Raw genomic sequence first — 19,400 nt, forward strand, 5'->3', positions numbered from 1 at the left:
CGATTGGGTGGTAGTTTTTGACTTTCAATATGCTATTATATTCTATTTTGAATTTGAATACATACTAGTTCTGTTCCACAGCGACGTCTGCGAGTCGGTGACCAATCTGCAGTATCCGTCCACCAGATCCGCTAAGCTTTCTGCAGCCTGCATTTTTAATATTAATATTATTTACAGACCAGTGGGAGGCTCCTTTGCACAGGATACCGGCTAGATTTTCTGTACCACAACGGCGCCTATTTTTGCCGTGAAGCAGTAATGTGTAAGCATTTTGTGTTTCGGTCGTCATAGCTAGTGAAATTACTGGGCAAATGAGACTTAACATCGTATGTGTCAAGGTGACGAGCGCAATTGTAGTGTCGCTCACAAGTATTGGATTTATCAAGAGTCCTGAGCGGCACTGTATTGTAATCGGACCGGCTTATCATAACTGATGGTAATCCATCAGCCGAACGTCCTGCTCGTCTCGTCTATTATTGACATAAAAAATATAACTCCAGCTTGTAATGAATTATGTCAGAACATTCATGGAAATTTATGGAAATAGAGAAGATTTATGTTAAAGTGTAAAGAGCGGCCTAGCTAGTGTTTTCCTATTGTTCCGCTACTAAGACTTAACATCTTCTAACTCAAGGTATCGATCGAATTTGAGGCACCGCTCAGCTCAAGAGCCCTGATAGGTACTGTATCGTACCGGGCAGGTCGTAATACTTACTATCAGGATATCGTCTTGTGTCTAGTTACTTATTATAAAAAAGTATGCACAAATGGAAGAATGTGGTACAAGTTAGATTTTCGATGAGAATATTACTTTTTTTATACACGTAGCTAAATATAATAACATTACAGATAACATCAATGTAAATCAAAAAAATTCGAAAGGTAAACAATATTTTTTTTCGTATTCCAGATTCTCACGATACGCCGCAAATAACGTTATCATCCTCACTATTTAGATGTGTTCCTCCAAAGAGCGGTTTTCAACTTTCATCCACGTACAACAAAGCGGAATGAGCTTCCTTATGCGGTGTTTCCGGGACGATACGACATGGGTACCTTCAAAAAAAAGCGCGTACATCTTTCTAAAAAAACCGGCAAAGTTTTTGTGATTCCTCTGGGGTGGCAAGAAAAAAATGCAGCTAATTTCTCGTGTCGTTTCTTACTAAGAACTTATGATGGTCAAACCAGAGATTTAGTTCGATACGTGACCACCAGGGGAGCTGGAGTGTGGTGCCTCACCTCAACACTGCTGCACGTGATCGTTAGCGTCTCACTGGCTCCCTTTACCCTGAGCTGAAGAGCTGCCTTACCACACGAACTGCTCTGAAACGAAAAAAAACATATTTACATGAGGTAAAAAATTATAATTTTAAAATTCAATTATTTACAATTGCATAGTAATGTCATGGTGTTGAGTGATTGTTTCAATTTTTAAAGTGAAACTTTTATTACATCGTCTCAAACTTTTTCGTCTGTGTGTTGCATGTCGCGTGACGGTCGGGCGGCGCTCATAGTTCTCATATTGGATGCAATTGCGTTCGGGTGGAAGAGTACGTTCGAACCCCACACACTTGATAAAGGTTTTTTGTGTAAAGCACAATGTAAATCATAATATATAAATTTGTTTTTTATTTTTATTTTAAGCTGATATTAATACCTATATTATTTTATGAAATAAAGTTTCACTTGCATCGTGGTTTCATAAAACTACACAGTTGCTTTTTTATTTATTGAAACTAAAGTTTAAATAAGTTTGTGAGAGAGATTTTTTTTAGAATTAATCATATATATAATAACTTTAGTAAAAAAATTTTCAGGAAGTATATCTTTGGGGATACTATTATAAATAACTCCATCCACAGGAAATGATTTTGTAAATGTAATGGACAACGTATTTTTTGATCAAATATTTATATTAGCAATGCCGCCAACCGTTTGGAAAATTAACAGTTTTTTACGGACGTACATGATGATAATTTTAATGGTATACTGGCTACAATTCGAACAATTTTAAACTTTTCTCTTGGAGACTCAAAACAAATAAAGCATATAATCCGATTTTGTAGAATATAGTTTTAATCTCGGATCCGCGACCCCACAGTGGGATCCCGTATAGCTTATTTGGAAATGGCTGAAGTGCACAATTCTGGCCGGATGCACATACACAGACTGTCGTGTAATTTGACAGCAAAGGATGATAAAAACTAAGTATTCTATTTATATCTATATTATTTATTGAAACCTAGTTAGATCGTTCTCTCGCCCCCGAAACTACCTGTATACTAATTTCATTAAAATCGTTGGAGCCGTTTCAGAGATTCAGATTATGTATATTCAAGAATTGCTCGTTTAAAGGTATAAGATATGTGATGCGATGAGTTGAGACAGTTACCTGTGACTGCGACTGCTGGGAGCAGCTGGAGTTAAGGGTCTGTACGGCCACGATGTCGCTGAACGAAGCGATCTTCGTGTAGGTAATCTCGCCCGCCTTGTGCGATACGTACGATATATCTGCAACACACACGTAACCTTTGGAAATTATTACTATTTTTACTTTTCATCATGGAAAATGAGGGAAAACGGGTCTATAACCTATCGAGAATGCCAAAGTTTGTGTGAGCATGGCCTTGGTAGTTTAATTGCGTGCCTTAATTGACACTTCTGTTTTGCAAGATTCTGGTTAACATGCTTATTTTTTTTTTTTTGATAAAACGGACAAATGAGCATACGGGTCTCCTGGTGTCAAGTTATCACCGCCGCCCACATTCTCTTACAACACCAGAGGAATCACAGGAGTGTTGCCTGTCTTTAAGGACGGTGTACGCGCTTTTTTTGACGTTACACATGTCGTATCGTCCCGGAAACACCGCACAAGGAAGCTCATTCCATAGCTTTCGAGTACGAGGAAGAAAGCTTCTTAAAAACCGCAGTGTGGAGGACCGCCACACATCCAGATGGTGCGGATGATATCCTAATTTGTGGCATTTTGTGCGAGGGTGGTATTTGGATTGTATGTAATGCTGCTTTGTACATCTGTGTCCCTGTGGGAGGCTCCTTTGCACAGGATGACTAGATTATGGGTACCACAACGGCGCCTATTTCTGTCTTGAAACTACTGTTTACCGAAACACAGTGATGTGTACACATAGTAATGTCTGTCGGTCTGAAGGGCGCCGTAGCTAGTGATGTTACTGGGCAAATGAGACTCAAAATCTTATGTCTCAAGGAGACGAGCGCAATTGTGTTGCCGATCAGAATTTATGGGTTTTTCAAGAATCCTGAGCGGCACTGCATTTTAATGGGCAGGGCGTATAATTTACCATCAGTACCTTCCTGCTCGTCTCATCCCTTATTGAAATAAAAAATAACCTCTACGAACTCTTTGCCACAGCGTCCTTAATTGCTTTTCAGTGATGCCAGGCATATTTATAAAACTTCTACTACCACTACTTCGACTAGAGGCTATTACACTAGTAACCAGCGAGTGTCTACGTACCAATGTCAGGTCCTATCGCTAACTCGACGGGTATCGCCCAGCCGGTTCCGAGCGCACCCGTGAACGTTTCGCGATCGTACCCGTAGTGCGTGTGCATCGTCTCCAAGTATTTGAGCATGCACTCCGTGTCGCTCAGATTTGCTACCTGAAATTGAAAACCACAGTCGATATGCTATAGTCGTAGTGATCTATCGAGTCTCGGTCTCGGAACTCCTAAAATTACAAATTGATCGTCATCAAATAAAACTATAGTACCAAGCTTCTGGACTAATGACGTCATATATAAGGATTATTAATAAAAATGGTCCTACAATAGAACCCTGCGGTACACCCATCTCGACAATCATTTTTTTAATAGGTACGTAGTATTTTGGGTCCATACCTGGGTCTCCAACGACATAAAATTTATTATATTATATTAATCAAAATAAATATCAATTTGACGAATTGAGCAGAGAATATTAAGAAGAAATTTTACTTGATATCATCACATAAAGTGACCCTAATAAATAAGTTTTATTTTGATAGTCATACAACAGAAATGTTTTTACCTTTTTAGTTTGGTGTTCTATCAATTTTTTTTTCTACAGTTTTTCATTATTATTTATTTAAGTTTAGTTTGTAAGTATTATTGTCAGCCTGATTAAAAATTTACAGGGTGTCATATAGTTTGTATACATATATAGTATAGTATATATCTTATAATTTGGAGTCCCTTCAGTGAAAAAATTTCATATGGAGAATGTGCGTGTCTCAATTGATAATATTAATGTTTAAACCAGGGGTCGGCAAGTAGTATCAGGCGGAGTCCGGACACTATGGGAAAATACGAGGCTAGAATAAAAAAAAAACAGGTAATAATTAATTGCTACCTCTTTATTGTATCGTTTCAAATAAAATTCTGAATATTATAAAACACAAGGCCTAAAATCAATGTTAGAAACTGCACCGACGGTCTTAAGCCTGTTTTTTATAGTTTGGTTCTCGAGACGAACAGCAAATTCGAAGATATTTGGCGGCCCCATGTTTGACCTATCCGACTGTTGCCGACCCTTGGTTTAAACTATCGGACACTAAAGTATCTAATAAATGTTTTATGGAATAGAAATAGAAAAAGAACTATTACATGTTGATTTATGAATGGCAAGACTAGCGATAAATAAAATACAAATATTAAACAATATTTTATATATCATTCACAGTCTTGTCAAAGTGAATAGTGATTTTTTTTAAATAGATTTTATTATGGTTAAGGAGAACAAATGAGCGAACGAGTTGCCTAATAAGTGAAAATTTTCCACCATTTTTGGTGGGGTGTACGGGATGTATTTACTTTATAAAACCCCGACAAGAAAGCTCATAAAACTTGGTAGTAATTACATTAAATTTATAACAAAAGATTATGAACGATGCGGGAGTCGAATCCGCGACCCTTAGGGTTACGTCAGAGCGCTCTTCCAACTAAACCAACCGTTCGAGTGACGTATGGTTCGTAAATGTTATGTTAACCTCTCAGGTTCCGACTTCATCTACAGGATCTATTTTACAGTTGATAACATGCTTAATCACAATAATTAACATATAACTGCATATTAGGAAAAATAATTTGAGATGTCGCTCTTTTAAATCAAAACTATTTGTTATTTTTTAAGTGTTACCCTCACTTCTGGGATTAATTAAATCGGTTGGCTTAGTTAGAAGAGCGCTCGGACGGAAACCGTAAGGTTGCGGGTCCGAGTCCACATCGTTCATAAATTTTGGTTACTAATTTAATTAACCCCAGACGTGAGGTCACTTTAGAAATAACAAATTGTTCAAAACAGGTTAAATGAAAGCCACATATCCAGATCCAGTCTGTTTGCTGGAAGTTAGAGTAGGTATATTAATATCAGCTGTTACCTTTTTGAACTGCTGCTGTATAGCTTTCTTGAGCACCTTTGGTTTTATAGCATCCAAGACGGACTTTGGCAGGAACTTGTGGAGGCCGAACTCCTTCTCCAGGTATTCAATGTTCGACTTCTTGTCCAGAGATATTTGTTTATCATTGCAGAAGTATCTGTGTTATATCTTAACGTTAATATCTTAATAGTTTGTCCATATTAAAGTAATAAAGGTCATTTATTTTCTTTAAATTGTCTCTAAATATAGTTGACTTCGACTAGGACACTTCCATCGGTTCGAAAACAAGTGGAGCTTTGAGAGAGAAGAAACGGCACAAGAAACACTCACAGTTTCCTTTTTAGCCTTTTTTAATAATAACGATGTAATGAGCATACATCGCACAAGCATGGCAATCGTCAAATGATGACTAACTTGAAAAAAACAGTCTAGTGTGAGTTAGATCTGTACACAAAAAACGTTTATATATAACAATAAGGGACGAGATGAGCACGACATTTAGCCCATTACAATGCAGTTCCGCTCGGGATTCTTCAAAACCCAAAAATTCTTTGCGGTACTACAATTGCGTTCGTCACCTTGAGACATGAGATGTTAGTCTCATTTGCCCAGTAATTTCACTAGCTGCGGCACCCTTCAGACCGAAACACAATAATTCTTACATATTAATGCTTCACGGCAGAAAAAGGCGCCGGTGTGGTACTCATTATCTAGCTGGCATCTTGGCCAAAGAAGCCTCCCACTGGTAAATGCCCTTAGTCGCCACTTACGTCACACTTGGGCCTGTGACTTCCTTATTCTTTTTATAGCCCGGGGAAGCACAGGGCAAAGGTTCGGTACCATCGTAAAATGTACTTGTTTACATACATACATTTTAGAATAAACGATGTTGGGTTTCAAAATGTTGTTATAGATACACACACTGCCAGAGTTGCAGTTTATGAGAACTTTGACTGAGACACGACGTAGTAGGTAGCGCAATATTAAGGGCTTCCGAAGGGACACGAGTAGTACTCTTAAACATCAAGGAACAGTACTAAAGATTTATATAGCTGTTCGTTTCAGATTCCAATGAACACTAAAGGCCTATACGCAGACCGGGACGGGATGATAAAGGATTATGCCATCGTTCAGCGCACACTAGCCGCTGACATTCCAGCGTCTTGCGACGGCATGTCACGGCGTGCCGCGACCTACAGCCCGATATATATGTTTGATAGAGTGTTGAAGTGCGTCAGTTTTAAAATGGTAACCTTGGCCTCGTCCCGCGGTATTTCACAGCGACCGCCGGTGGCATCCTCATTTCTCGGCATGCCGTTGCCAACCGCAGTACGCCACGGTATCCCGCCGCGGGAGTCCGTGGCGCGTCTTTGAATTAAGCATAGCAATTTAAGTCGTATTTCTATAAAAATACGTTTGAATGTCCATTATTAAAAATTGAAATCCCTTGCCATGCCGTCGCGGTCTGAGAAGTCTTGAAAGATAATGCTAAAGATGACGTTGATAATGGTCTATTCAATACTTACTTGATCTCCAGACAACATATCTGTATCGCTAGATCCTGGTCGACCATCGGGTGGTTAGCGTTGAGGTAGTCATGGCGCACCTGCCAATATCATATTCTGGTGTTAGTTTCAAAATGGATGGGATGTGGAAAAAATTATATACTAGCTGAGCCGGTAAATGTTGTTTTGCCATATAAATTAAGTACCCCGCGCCTGAGGATTTCAGTTGCTTGAATTATTTGTATTGCGAAAATACAGTTATACGGTTATTGGTAATTCGACGTATTCCCGTAACGAGGTGATAGGGTTTACTATTTGCGATAATTTTAACCCCCTGCATATGCATTGTGCAAAAGTGAAGCATTTTTGAGTTATCAGGTTTCTTCAAATAAAGTAAAAAATAGAAACTTAACTCAAAAAAATTGATGTAAATTAATACTTTTTTTATATAACTCAAAAATGGTTCACTTTTGCATAATGCATTTGGGGGTTAAAATCATCCCAAGTAGTCCTCCTTATCACCTCTTACGGGAATACGTCTAATTACCAATAACCCTGTTTAAGTATTTCTAAGTCGTAGGGTAGTATAGCTTCCTGATAAGTAATCACCAACATATCACTTACTAAATAAAACCTCGTATATATGGCATATGTGTTATTATTCCGATCGGTTCAGTACTTTTGCATTATAACCGGAAAATAGTTCTGGCACCCAAAGTAGATATGTATATAGAATAAAAAAAGAAATAAAAAAATTAATATGATACAATGTTATTTGAAAATTAATAATGTAAAAAAAATATTGAAGTAAAATAGCATATCATTGACAAACTTCGTTCTATTCAAAATCATTTTATTCAAAATTTGCAAATAGTTCCTCGCCCCCATACTATTCACTTCCCGCCACCGTAGAATTCCAAGAGGGGTACACTTCATAATTTTTTTAATTTACAAAGAAAATTCTTGAACCTACATTTAGATAGGCCCTTTATTGCAGACAATGGCTCTAAAAACCAAATCCATATTTGTACTGTGCCAAAGCTGTAGAATAGCTTCTTGCATACCATCACAAATTAACATCCTCTTTTAGTTAGTCCTTTAAACATTCCATAAGTTTAGCAGTGACGAATTTTCACTTGGAGAAAAGACACCATTCAATAGATTACTGGCAACAACTTTCAAAAGATAGTACGAAGCCCCATGAATATCACTAATAATTAATTTAAAATGTCTCCATTATTCAATTACATTTACATATTATGTAAAAGTAAAACGACTTTCCTTTGGTACGCAATCTCGAAACAAGTCAGTACTTGTTTCTGGAAGAGATTGTGACCGTCTGATGCTGAATTTTTCGTAGATAGTTAAAGCTGATCACCGCTGCCCACAACATCAGTGGAATTACAGGAGCGTTTCTGGACTTTTGTAAGGTGTACGTTAATTACCTGATCATAGTAATAATGGAATGTGACCCGATCAGAGTCGCAGAGGTCCCGAAGGTTGGCTGGCAGATATCGCACGCGTAGCTCAAGCCGCCACTCGCTCGCCGGCCATTTTGTTAACAGCTCCGACACAGGTGTGTCTTGGTGTATCCATCGTATCTGAAACGTTATGTTACCTGATCAAATCATAATACTAGACAAAGTTACAAGGTCTATAATTAATATAAGTATATAAATTTTCAGGCTCCTTTTGATTTTTTTCCAAAGTCTCTATTCAAAATAAAAAAATATTTTGTTGTTAAAAAGCGTTTTTTTAGATGATGTGGTATCTTAAAGTGGAAAGCTAATCTGTAAGTTTCCGTAGCATTTCAAATGTAAAGTAATAAACGTTTTATGTGTAAATTTTGTATGAAATGTTTATCTTCTGTTAAAACATATAGCGATGGCTACCTTGCCGGTGGTAAGGCGGCGAGACCGCAGCGCGAAGCACGACGCATACACCCGGTCGCCAGACGCCAGTCGCGCCGCCAGACACCTGATGACGGAGCGGACATCCTCCTCCGCCGACACCCGCACCAGGTTGAACCCGCCCTTCGGCAGGTGCACCTTCAGCGTGCTGGGGTCCGACGCAGCACCTGAAAATACAGTTTCAATTTTTATTTTTGAGGTAAAAAAGAGGATCACCGCCTATCTTAAACAATTATCATATTCAGAAACGGAAAGTCTACTGTAACCTACTATTATTAAACACACACACACACACATACATACACATTTAACTTCTTCTATTTATTATTAATTATTTCATTGTCATTTGTCGAGGAATCCCCCGAAGACACAGTTTTAAATAGATTCGGGGTCAGAGGTCCACATTTTTAATATCATTGCAAAACCGTTTTTCAATGTGATTATTATTACAATTAACGATAAAAAGACGTTAATCATTAGTATAATACAATAAATATTGTATATTTAGTAAATTAAGTTACTTGTAGTGAGTGTAAGAAGAAGATTGTTATTATTTATATATACCAGGAGATTATTCAACACAGAATTCCACGCAATAATATGTGTATTTCGGCCTGACACCATATTTCTCAAGGCGACAAGCGCAATCGCAATGTTACACAAAATTTTGGGTTTACAAGAATTCTAAACAGCATATATATACGAAAATAGTTGTGTGTGTTGTCGATAGGGTGGAATAAGATTAGGATATATGGTCAATCGTACTGTAAACAATTAGACTCCCAATCACCTTTTAAAAAGGTCGTCAATAAATGTCCTACCGGCGTTGTATATACGTATATATATATATATATATATATATATATAAACAAATAACATTGAAACATTCATTCAACTTAACACCTTATTACGTGGCAATAATGTTTAAAGTCTATTGTATGCGCTCATTAGGAGCTCGGACGCGAACACGAGGCAAGAACATATCGTTTTAACAATAGACATGAAGCCGATTATCAATCGCTCGCCACACATTTTATTTAGTTGTTTATTTGGTCTACGTAAAAGACTGTAAAAAAGAGAAGCTGAAAATCAGTTTTAGAAAAGAAGACATGCGTAAAAATAGGCAAACTACCGATAGATACCTATAAGTCCGTCAACTTAACTCGGGACTTGGCTCGAATGAGACTTCTAGAAAGTACGGTCAGCACAATAACAATAGAATTTAAGTTCGCACAAATTTTTGATCCAATTTATTTTTTAAGGCTTAGGGTCACTTAATGAGCAAGCACTTTAGAACCAAAGTTATGCAAACAATTATTGTAGAAAATGAAACTATAAAAATTCCTGTAAACTTTTTCGTAAAACTTATTGTTTACGATTTATGTCCCAGCTAATAAAGCGGTTTTTCTATCTCGGCCGATAAGTCTTACAATATTGGATTTATAAAAAAATGCATCCATCCATTTTAATAGAGCAGTGTATTCTCTACAACTGCTAAGTTACTAACTTGTATGTAATTATTACTTCTGTCATCGAGCGAGTTGCAAGGCAACTTTGACTTTGTCAGATTGATCTTGACAATCTAATCTCTAATATATAAAATTCTCGTGTAATGGTGTTAAACTTTGAACTACTCCGAAACGTCTTGACCGATTCTCATGAAATTTTGAGTGCATATTGGGTAGGTCTGGTTAAATGTTATGGGTCGTCCACACGAATTTTTTTTTTAATTTTTTTGACATTTTTTTTAATTTGTTTGATTATGAGTCAGCATAAAAAAATACACACAACTTAAAATTTTCACCCATCTACGATCAACAGTTACTTTTGTATCGCGATTTTAATATCGGCAATACAACGTTTGCTGGGTCAGCTAGTAAAGTTATAAATAAGTAAACGGCTAAGTAGTACGAAAATGGCGCCTGTAGTCTTATTAACGGGCTGGGGCCCAATAAGTAATTACGAGTCTATTGTAGTGTGCGGAAACTAATTGATCATGGTGAGTATAGTTAAAATGAATCTTATTACAGTGCAGCCAAAGTCGGTATTTCTTTGAAAGATTCTGTACTACTGCTCTTTATTCTGTTGATGCGTGTGCAGATTTCGTTACATAGATCAAAACTTATTTAGATAGAGCGCGTATAGGCAACCTGTATAGCCGAGTGGTTAGCGATCCTACCTACTAAACTAGAGGTCCCGGGTTCGAATCCCGGTAGGTGCAAGCATTTATATGATGAATATGGATGTTTGTTTCCGAGTCATGGATGTTCAAATGTTTATATGAATATATGTATGTTTAAGTAAATATATTGTATTAAATATATCATTGTCGTGTAGCCCATAACACAGGCTATATATACTTAACTTGGGGCAAGATAATTTGTGTAAAAGTGTGTCAATATTATTATTATTATAGAAGCCCAATCAAAAAGTACAGAAGAACTGAACTGAATATTTGACAATAATCGAACATCCCCCTTAAGGCGACACTAAATGCCAGAGACCTTGAGCGATATGAGTTCACGGCTGCCGGCCCGCCATCTATGTAACAAAGCCAATATTTTCAAAATTCTTGGGTGGAAAACAGTTTATATGCTTACAATCCTAGTTATTCACTACTAATATGAATAAATGAACCTACACAAAAAAGTACAAGCTATAAGAATAACTTTTCTGAGAGAAGTACAAAAAAATGCGTTACGCCATGCCAAAAAACTTGTTTAACTTCAAAGAAAAGTGGTAGTTCAAAAAGGCTCGGCAGTATTAACTATAACCAACAGAGAGCATTAGCAACCTACAAATAAGACTCAAGGATATGTGTAACAGGATTAAATAGTGTTCATAGCTCGAAATGCTATACTTTCACCACAAAACTTGTCTTAAAACACCATGTTTGCGTGTTTTCTGCTTACTCTTCGCCTTAAGGTAGACTAACCCTGACCCTTTGGGTATCGAAACAAAACGTATCATTTTTCATATGTGTCCACATTTTTTAAGTTTGACTTTGTAACACGAGGTAGAGTAACCTTTACCTTCTCAGAAGTTGTGATTGGTTTGACTACGTCAAGCGAGACGAGCAAAAATACATCTTGTTTGCATACGATTTTTGTATTAATATATTTTTTTTATGATAATTAGGGACGAGACGATCAGGTCGTTCAGCTGATAGTAATTCATATGCAGTGCCGCTCAGGATTTTAGAAAAAAGCAAAAATTCTGAGCAGCACTACTACTGTGCTAGTCACCTTGAGACATAAGATGTTAAGTCTCATTTGCCTAGTAATTTAACTAGCAACCGCACCCTTCGGAGCGAAACACAGTAATGCATACACATTACAGCTTCACAGTAGAAATAGGCGCCGTTGTGGTACCCATAATCTAGCCGGCATCCTGTGCAAAGGAGCCTCCCACTGGTGTATGTTAAAAACCACACAAAACTTTGAAATCAACATGCTTAATAAGATCTAGTATGCGGAGTAATTGACGAATAAAATTTACAAAATGGCGGAATTTACGTTTGACCCTATTAAATATTTGTATGCTCAATAATGGGCACGACCCTGAGAGCAAAAATGTATTTACAGCGTGACAAAACACAAGCATACAAGGTATAGATGTGACATATATGTAAGCATAGATAGATATAATAACAGACGCTAAAGGCTGTCTACAGCATCCATCGCATTGTCCAAATTACTTTAACCGCAATACAAAAGTCAATCTAAAAAGAACAAGCAATAATCGACCTTACTACTATGTACGTCGTAGATCGTAGTGTGCTTAACCTAATTTATCAATGTGTTACGAACCCAACGCAGCTACAAACTGAGTAGGTACGATTTAAAATGAATCTTATTCTGTGGCAAAATTTACAAGCGCTTCTACACGTTGCACATTAAAATATTTCAGATTATTTAATATGCGTTCACAAAAATCGTCACCTTTTTGCTCTTAATGGTAATTTTCATTATTATAACACTAGAAATAAGAAATTGCTTGTAAATAATTCTAGTAGGCTTTATAAGATACATAATAGCTTTAAGGGCAAATGTATACACTTTGATAATAAATCATTAGCCTTATTCCTAGCCACTTTTCAGGCATTATATAGAAATAAATTTAAATATTTTATTAAAAAATGGCTCTGTCGTAAATCCTACTACTCCACAGCTGAATGCTGGGACTACATTATGATTTATTATAGCAATAGCAATGACAGTACATTTTATTGAAAAGAGAGCAAAAAAAGAATGCTGAGAGATTTTCTTGCGCCGCTTCTTCTCTCTCAGCGCGCCATTTGTTTCCGAAGCGGTAGTAGTATCTAGTATCTTAGAAATGATATCAAAAATAATTCTCAATCAATATTGAGAAAATAAATGCCTTTAAAGTACACACTGCGACCAGACAGTACCTACCAAGGTATTTAATTCTACATCTATTAAACCGTAACCACACGACATAAAATCATAATTTAGGGCCCTATAAAATGTTTTCAAGAACCTGCGCCATTGTCTGGGATAGGCTTCGCTTGCATGACGAATATAAATGTAATATTAATATTATATTTGCATGCTGAACCTTCTCGGAATGATAAAATAAGAAACTGGCGTCGGCTTGTGGCGTCTGGAGATTGTGTGAATATTAATCGCTAGCTGTTACCCGTGAATTCGTTTACATGTATCAGTGTGACCATATTTAGTTGTATTGCCAAGTCGACCTATTATAGCTGTTAATAAGTCATTGTATTTCTTGGATGCATTTACTAATTATGACTGTAATCACGACCATCGTGTTCACGAAGCATTACACAAACAATGAATTCAAGCTCTGAAGGTCGATGCATTTAATATACGATAATTTATATTTATATCTTTATTATTTTTTATGAAATAATATATATTATTTAAACACGATTCATATATTTGATGTAACACCTTATAAACTAATTAGTTTTGTATATTACATACAGCCTTTGTAAAATACTCTATTTGATTGAAAAGAGTTGCCGTTGAGTTTCCTGTATGTTGTTCTCACGAGCTCAACTTTTTCCGAACATATTGTGATATCAGTAATTTAAAATAAATATTTAAAGAGACGATTCAAAAGAGCTAAGTTTAAGCTTAATTGAATAAAGTTAATATATCACATACAAGAAACTCAACGGCCAGTCTTTTAAATCAATCGGATTATTTAACAAAATCTGTAATTCATAACAAGTTAGTCACTGATAAAGATACTGCATCCAATATATGAATCAAATTCCAAGTCAAAAAGGGATTTAATATTAAATTTTGCATAAAAATTAATAAAAAATAAACTGTAAAAACATATTATAATATGCATTTATAACAATAATATTGACACACTTTTACACAAATTATCTTGCCCCAAACTAGGCATAGACTGTACTATGGATACAAGACAACGATATATTTAATACAATAAACTTAATTAAACATACATAAATACATATAAATATCCTTGACTCGGAAACAAACATCCACATTTCAAAAGGATATTCACAAATTCAATTTAAAATATTTTCATTAATTATTGGCTATTTAATATATTTGTCATTATATTGTGACCATGTTTTTTAACACTAATGAATGAATAAATATTAACTTTGCCTTGAATATATCCTTGAATCTACCGCTACTTCGTAAAGGGTTGAGCTAATGAGAAAAAGTAGCAAGAAACTCATTGCCACTCTTTTATATTAAGATTTACAGATCATTTCAATTACAATATAATATGTAAAATGTAAAATGATGCAACAAACACATTCAAACGTCAAATAGTCAATGTCTTACACGAGTAAGTCAAAAAAATAAATGTAAATTAATACAAAAGTTATTGAGTACAGTAGCTGCATCATCCGCACACACCATAAATCAATAAAGGTATTCTGTGAGCATTTTATAAGCGATTATAAATAAATAAACATGTATATATCCATACATATATATATAACGATATAATAAGATAAAACGTTGCCTATGTCCATTCCTAAGCTCGTATCTATCTCTGTACTAAATTTCATCAAAATCTGTTCATTAGTTTAGGCGTGAAAGCGTAACAAACAAACTTATTAACATTTATAATATTAGTAGGGATTTACATAGGTACCGATACTAATTGTATCGATATAAGTTTTAAACTTTTAAAAAGTATTTTACTTCATTTTTTTATATGAAAATGGGATGAGAATCACCTTCACTATGGTGATATAAAAAAATCGAAAAATTTATTAGAATTAGGGGCGTGCATTGGTTTTCTAGAAGGTAGGCACTGTAGTTTTGTTTGCAGTCTAAATATTGAAGTTGTATGTGTTTTGCAAATAGTTTCCGGACCATTTGGTCAATCAAAGTTAAATTTTGACATTGCCGAATATGTATATATTTATGCGTGTAAATCTGTAAAACAAAATAATCATCATTTATTTAAAAGGGCCATTGAATTGAATCCTCGTTCCACCAGATTACCGGATAGACTGGATTATGGCCACTCTCCCAGAACAACATTATTCCTAAACAGTAGCTACGCAATGTGTATAAAATGTGTTAAGGATTTTTTAAATTTCAACTAAACTTTTTGTATGCTAATTTAAATTAGCCGAATAGAAGTCACCACAATAAATATAAGATCTATAATTCTACTGTATTCGACGCAACAAATAAATTTCATTTTAATTCATTTTATTTCAATTTAATACTTTAGTTTAATGAGTGGATATTCAATAGGCACCATTGAATATAATACTGTTGTACTGAATTCATAGAAGTTTGGTTAAATAATGACGGAACCAAATTAAACTAAAAAAAACTTTAAAACTATTGCTACATTTATTACGGTTTTTAACGAGGTAGGCATTGCCTGATTGGCTATTATTTTTTAAATTTTTTATTTTTGATGAAAATAAGGGACGAGACGAGCAGAACGTTCAGCTGATGGTAATTGATATGCCCTACCCGATGCAGTGCCGACGAAAAACCCAAAAATACTGAGCGGCACTACAATTGCGCTCGTCACCTTGAGACATACGATGTTAAGTCTCATTTTAGTAGTAGTAATTTCCCTAGCTACGGTGCCCTTCACACTGAAACACAGTAATGTTTACACATTACTGCTGGTATCCCCCGCCCAGCATCGCCTCCCGCCCGGCTTCGTTCCCCCGCCCGGCTTCGCTGCAAAAGCCTTCAGGGCTATCAGCACAGAGGAGGTTTTTAGTCGGTAGGGGGGAGCCCGACATATGGGCCCCGCTTCGGGGTCTTCAATACGTAAATGTATTTTACTCCTCTCAAAAAAAAAAAAACATTACTGCTTCACGGCAGAAAAAGGCGCCGTCGAGGTACCCATAATCTAGCCGGCATCCTGTGCAAAGGAGCCTCACACTGGTAATGGTATTCACGCCCCTGATTAGAATCGATATGAAAAGAAATCTAGTCTTTATTTAATAAGCAGGTTCTTCTGATGCTTAAAGAGAGAAAATAAATTATACAAAACGAGTGTGCTTTAGACCACATGACTGAAGTAAAACAATTGCCTAGAGCCGCAAGGTTACAATAGAGAGAGAAATTTTTAAACAAAAAAAAAAAAATTGTAGCTTGGTATGTAGATTCAGATGTACAAGGTTATCGAGTATTAGTTTTTGTATAAGAAACATTTTAATTTAATAATATATGTCTACAGGGTTGTCGGCATTTAATCGCAATGAGTTTCCTGCTACTTCTTCTCATTAGCTTAACCCTTTTTGTAGTAGATTCAATAAGAAAAATATATTTTTTTACATTAATAAGTGTCACCTTCGTGACCTACATGAATAAAGTGATTTTGATTTGATTTAATGCGCCTGGATGCGCCGCAATTATTTTAATTTTCTTGTAATTTGGTAATGGCAAATTATAGTGGCGATGGTTCCCTGTAGAAAGAAACATACATAGAGAAATACCATAGACAACAGACTCACTATCATCTGAGACCTAGAGAGTGTTCCTGGACCTAGAGGACTAGCGGGGGCCCCCGCTGCAGACCATCTCAGGTACGTCGGCCTATTATTATATATAATAAAATATAAATATATTATATATTATTTAGCCATAACTGATTTCAATTTTTAACCGACTTCAAAACGGAGGAGGTTCTCAATTCAATCGGTATTTTTTTTATGTATGTACACCGATTACTCTGAGATTTATGATCCGATTTACGTAATTCTTTAGTTCGATGCGAAATAGATGCATTTGGTCGTATAAAAAATTTACATAGTTTGGCCCAGTAGTTTTATGAACATTTTCTATGAAAATTTTGGTCCGCACTGACTTAAAACCTATCAATAAATAGCACATATAAATAATAGTATTTTATTAATATTAAAGGCAAAGGTTTGCATAAGAGGTGTGTTTAATAAAATTTTTAGTTATTTGATACTTTTCAGTTTTTGATGTCGGTTTTTTTAAACCTTTATAAAATGTTTTTTTTTTAATGATATTATAATATTTTCCTACACGTGCGTTAGTAAAGCGCCTGTGCTCCATCTGGATTCAATAATTAGGCTGATATACAACTGTGCAGTAAAAATCCTTGTACAGTGTTTTAAGATTGCTACGAAATGAGCTCTAAGGAATAATATGTGGAACACCGTGAGTGCTCTTGTGATGCCTCTGGTGTTGCCAGTCAGAGAGCACAGCGTGCGGTGATCACTTATCTTTATATATATAATTCTTGTATGCGTGTGTATGTCACTGAACTCCTCCTAGACGGCTGGACCGATTTTATTGAAACTTTCTGTGTGTCTTCAGGTGGATTCGAGAATGGTTTAGATTCACAATTGAACTAGTACCTCCTGAACGGCTGGACCGATTTTGATGAGATTTTTGTGTGTTCCAGTGAATTTGAGATTGATGTGTGTCTTCGGGTGGATTCAAGAATGGTTTAGATTCCCAATTAAACTACCTCCTAAACGGCTGGACCGATTTTGATGACTTTTTGTTTGTTTCAGTGAATTTGAGATTGGTTTAGATTCTCAATTACGTCCATATAATATAATTCTCCTGCTCATGTGTATGTTAGTGAACTCCTCTTAACGGCTGGACAGATTTTTCAAATTTAAGACGTGTGTACAGGACAACGTCTGTTGGGTCCACTAGCCTATTATAAATAATTATAATATAGTAATTATCTATTATAGTAGGTATAGATTGTTTATAGTATCTCTAAGGTGTAAATATGTTTATATTAATTTAAATACTTAAATTTAAGCCAACCCTCTATCTCACTCTGTAAGGATAGCCTTTATTGGTTAAATAAATAAATATTAAATATATAGATATAAAGCTGCCCATTTGTTGTAAGCGCCTCTCCTTTACGTGAGTAGGATATAGGACTGACCGTGGGTCTGCGCAGGCGCCTGCCGCTTGGGCGAGCCGCCCTGTGAAGGTTGCATGGCGCGACCTAGCGGCCCTTCACACCGCCCGCCGCCCTCCGGCTCATGGCTGTAACAAACAAACAAACAGTTATTTACATATCTTTAAAAAAATGTACAATATAAGGCCAAGGATAGTTAAATTCAATTATAATAAATGTACTTTAACTTATTTTAAGGTTAAGACCTCTCAGGCGCTCTGAGAAATTTATTTTGTGGATATTGAATGAGACTGAGCCGTCACGTTTAACTATATAACGCTTGTTCGGGTATAGTCAGCGAAGAATCTGAAAAAATTACCTGAATAATTTATACACAATAAAAGTATAATTCGAATATATTTTATTCATTACCATAGAACAATTAAATAGTTTTGTATTATTAGAACCACACCTTGGTCTCGTTTGCGTGATCCGTCATGACATATGCCGTCTTTTTAATATTTAATACACATATTGCACGTCTTTTTTTGCGCTATGTTTAATAAAATATACAATATTGTACTGTCATTGCTATTGCTATAAAATAATCATATTCTAGTCCCAGGCTGTCGGATCACTTAGATATTCAGCTGTGGTTTTACGTAGTAGGATTTACGACAGGGCTATTTTTTAATAAAACATTTAAATTAATTTCTAGATAATGTGTCTGAAACTTTATTATAAAAGGTATTATGTAGTAGAACGTATCCACTAAAAAACTAACTATCACATATTATATACGCAGTAAACACTTAAGAAAATATGTGTTAGATAATAAAATATTGTATACGCGAATGTGACGCCGTTTATCAATATTTGTCATAGAGATTGACCAACCACCAGAAATCACCAGTGGGAGGGACCTTTGCACAGGAAGCCGGCTAGATTATGGGTACCACTACGGCGCCTATTTCTGTCGTAAAGCAGTAATGTGTAAATATTACTGTTTCGGTCTGAAGGGCGAAGTAGCTAGTGAAATTACTGGGCAAATGAGACTTAACATCTTATGTCTCAAGGTGACGAGCGCAATCGTAGTGCCGCTCAGAATTTTTGGGTTATTCAAGAATCCCGAGCGGCACTGCATTGTAATGGGTTGAGATCAATTACCATCAGCGGAACGTCCTGCTCGTCTCGTCCCTTATTTTCATAAAAAAAAAAACCAAAATACTACACACTACACTAACT

General features: G+C 35.9%; 2 protein-coding genes across 8 annotated transcripts in view; one reads left to right on the plus strand and one right to left on the minus strand.

The window, feature by feature from the left end:
• The window catches only part of LOC126967644 (craniofacial development protein 2-like), a 113,202-nt gene that overhangs the window by 74,639 nt on the left and 19,163 nt on the right, over nucleotides 1-19,400 (plus strand). The gene's annotated exons all lie outside the window — the stretch shown is intronic.
• LOC126967618 (focal adhesion kinase 1) overlaps nucleotides 1-19,400 on the minus strand; it is a 188,438-nt gene that overhangs the window by 23,336 nt on the left and 145,702 nt on the right. For all 7 annotated transcript variants that reach the window (XM_050812173.1, XM_050812172.1, XM_050812170.1 and 4 more), the window contains 9 exons: nucleotides 18,201-18,304; nucleotides 8,793-8,977; nucleotides 8,346-8,501; nucleotides 6,922-7,001; nucleotides 5,396-5,552; nucleotides 3,497-3,641; nucleotides 2,393-2,511; nucleotides 1,240-1,323; nucleotides 66-147 (listed from right to left, as the gene is read on the minus strand). In XM_050812173.1, the coding sequence (XP_050668130.1) occupies nucleotides 66-147; nucleotides 1,240-1,323; nucleotides 2,393-2,511; nucleotides 3,497-3,641; nucleotides 5,396-5,552; nucleotides 6,922-7,001; nucleotides 8,346-8,501; nucleotides 8,793-8,977; nucleotides 18,201-18,255 (1,063 nt within the window). In that variant the 5' untranslated portion in view covers nucleotides 18,256-18,304. The remainder of the gene's footprint in view (nucleotides 1-65; nucleotides 148-1,239; nucleotides 1,324-2,392; nucleotides 2,512-3,496; nucleotides 3,642-5,395; nucleotides 5,553-6,921; nucleotides 7,002-8,345; nucleotides 8,502-8,792; nucleotides 8,978-18,200; nucleotides 18,305-19,400) is intronic.

The sequence above is a fragment of the Leptidea sinapis genome, chromosome 13 (genome assembly GCF_905404315.1).
Source record: "Leptidea sinapis chromosome 13, ilLepSina1.1, whole genome shotgun sequence".
NCBI lineage: Eukaryota > Metazoa > Arthropoda > Insecta > Lepidoptera > Pieridae > Leptidea > Leptidea sinapis.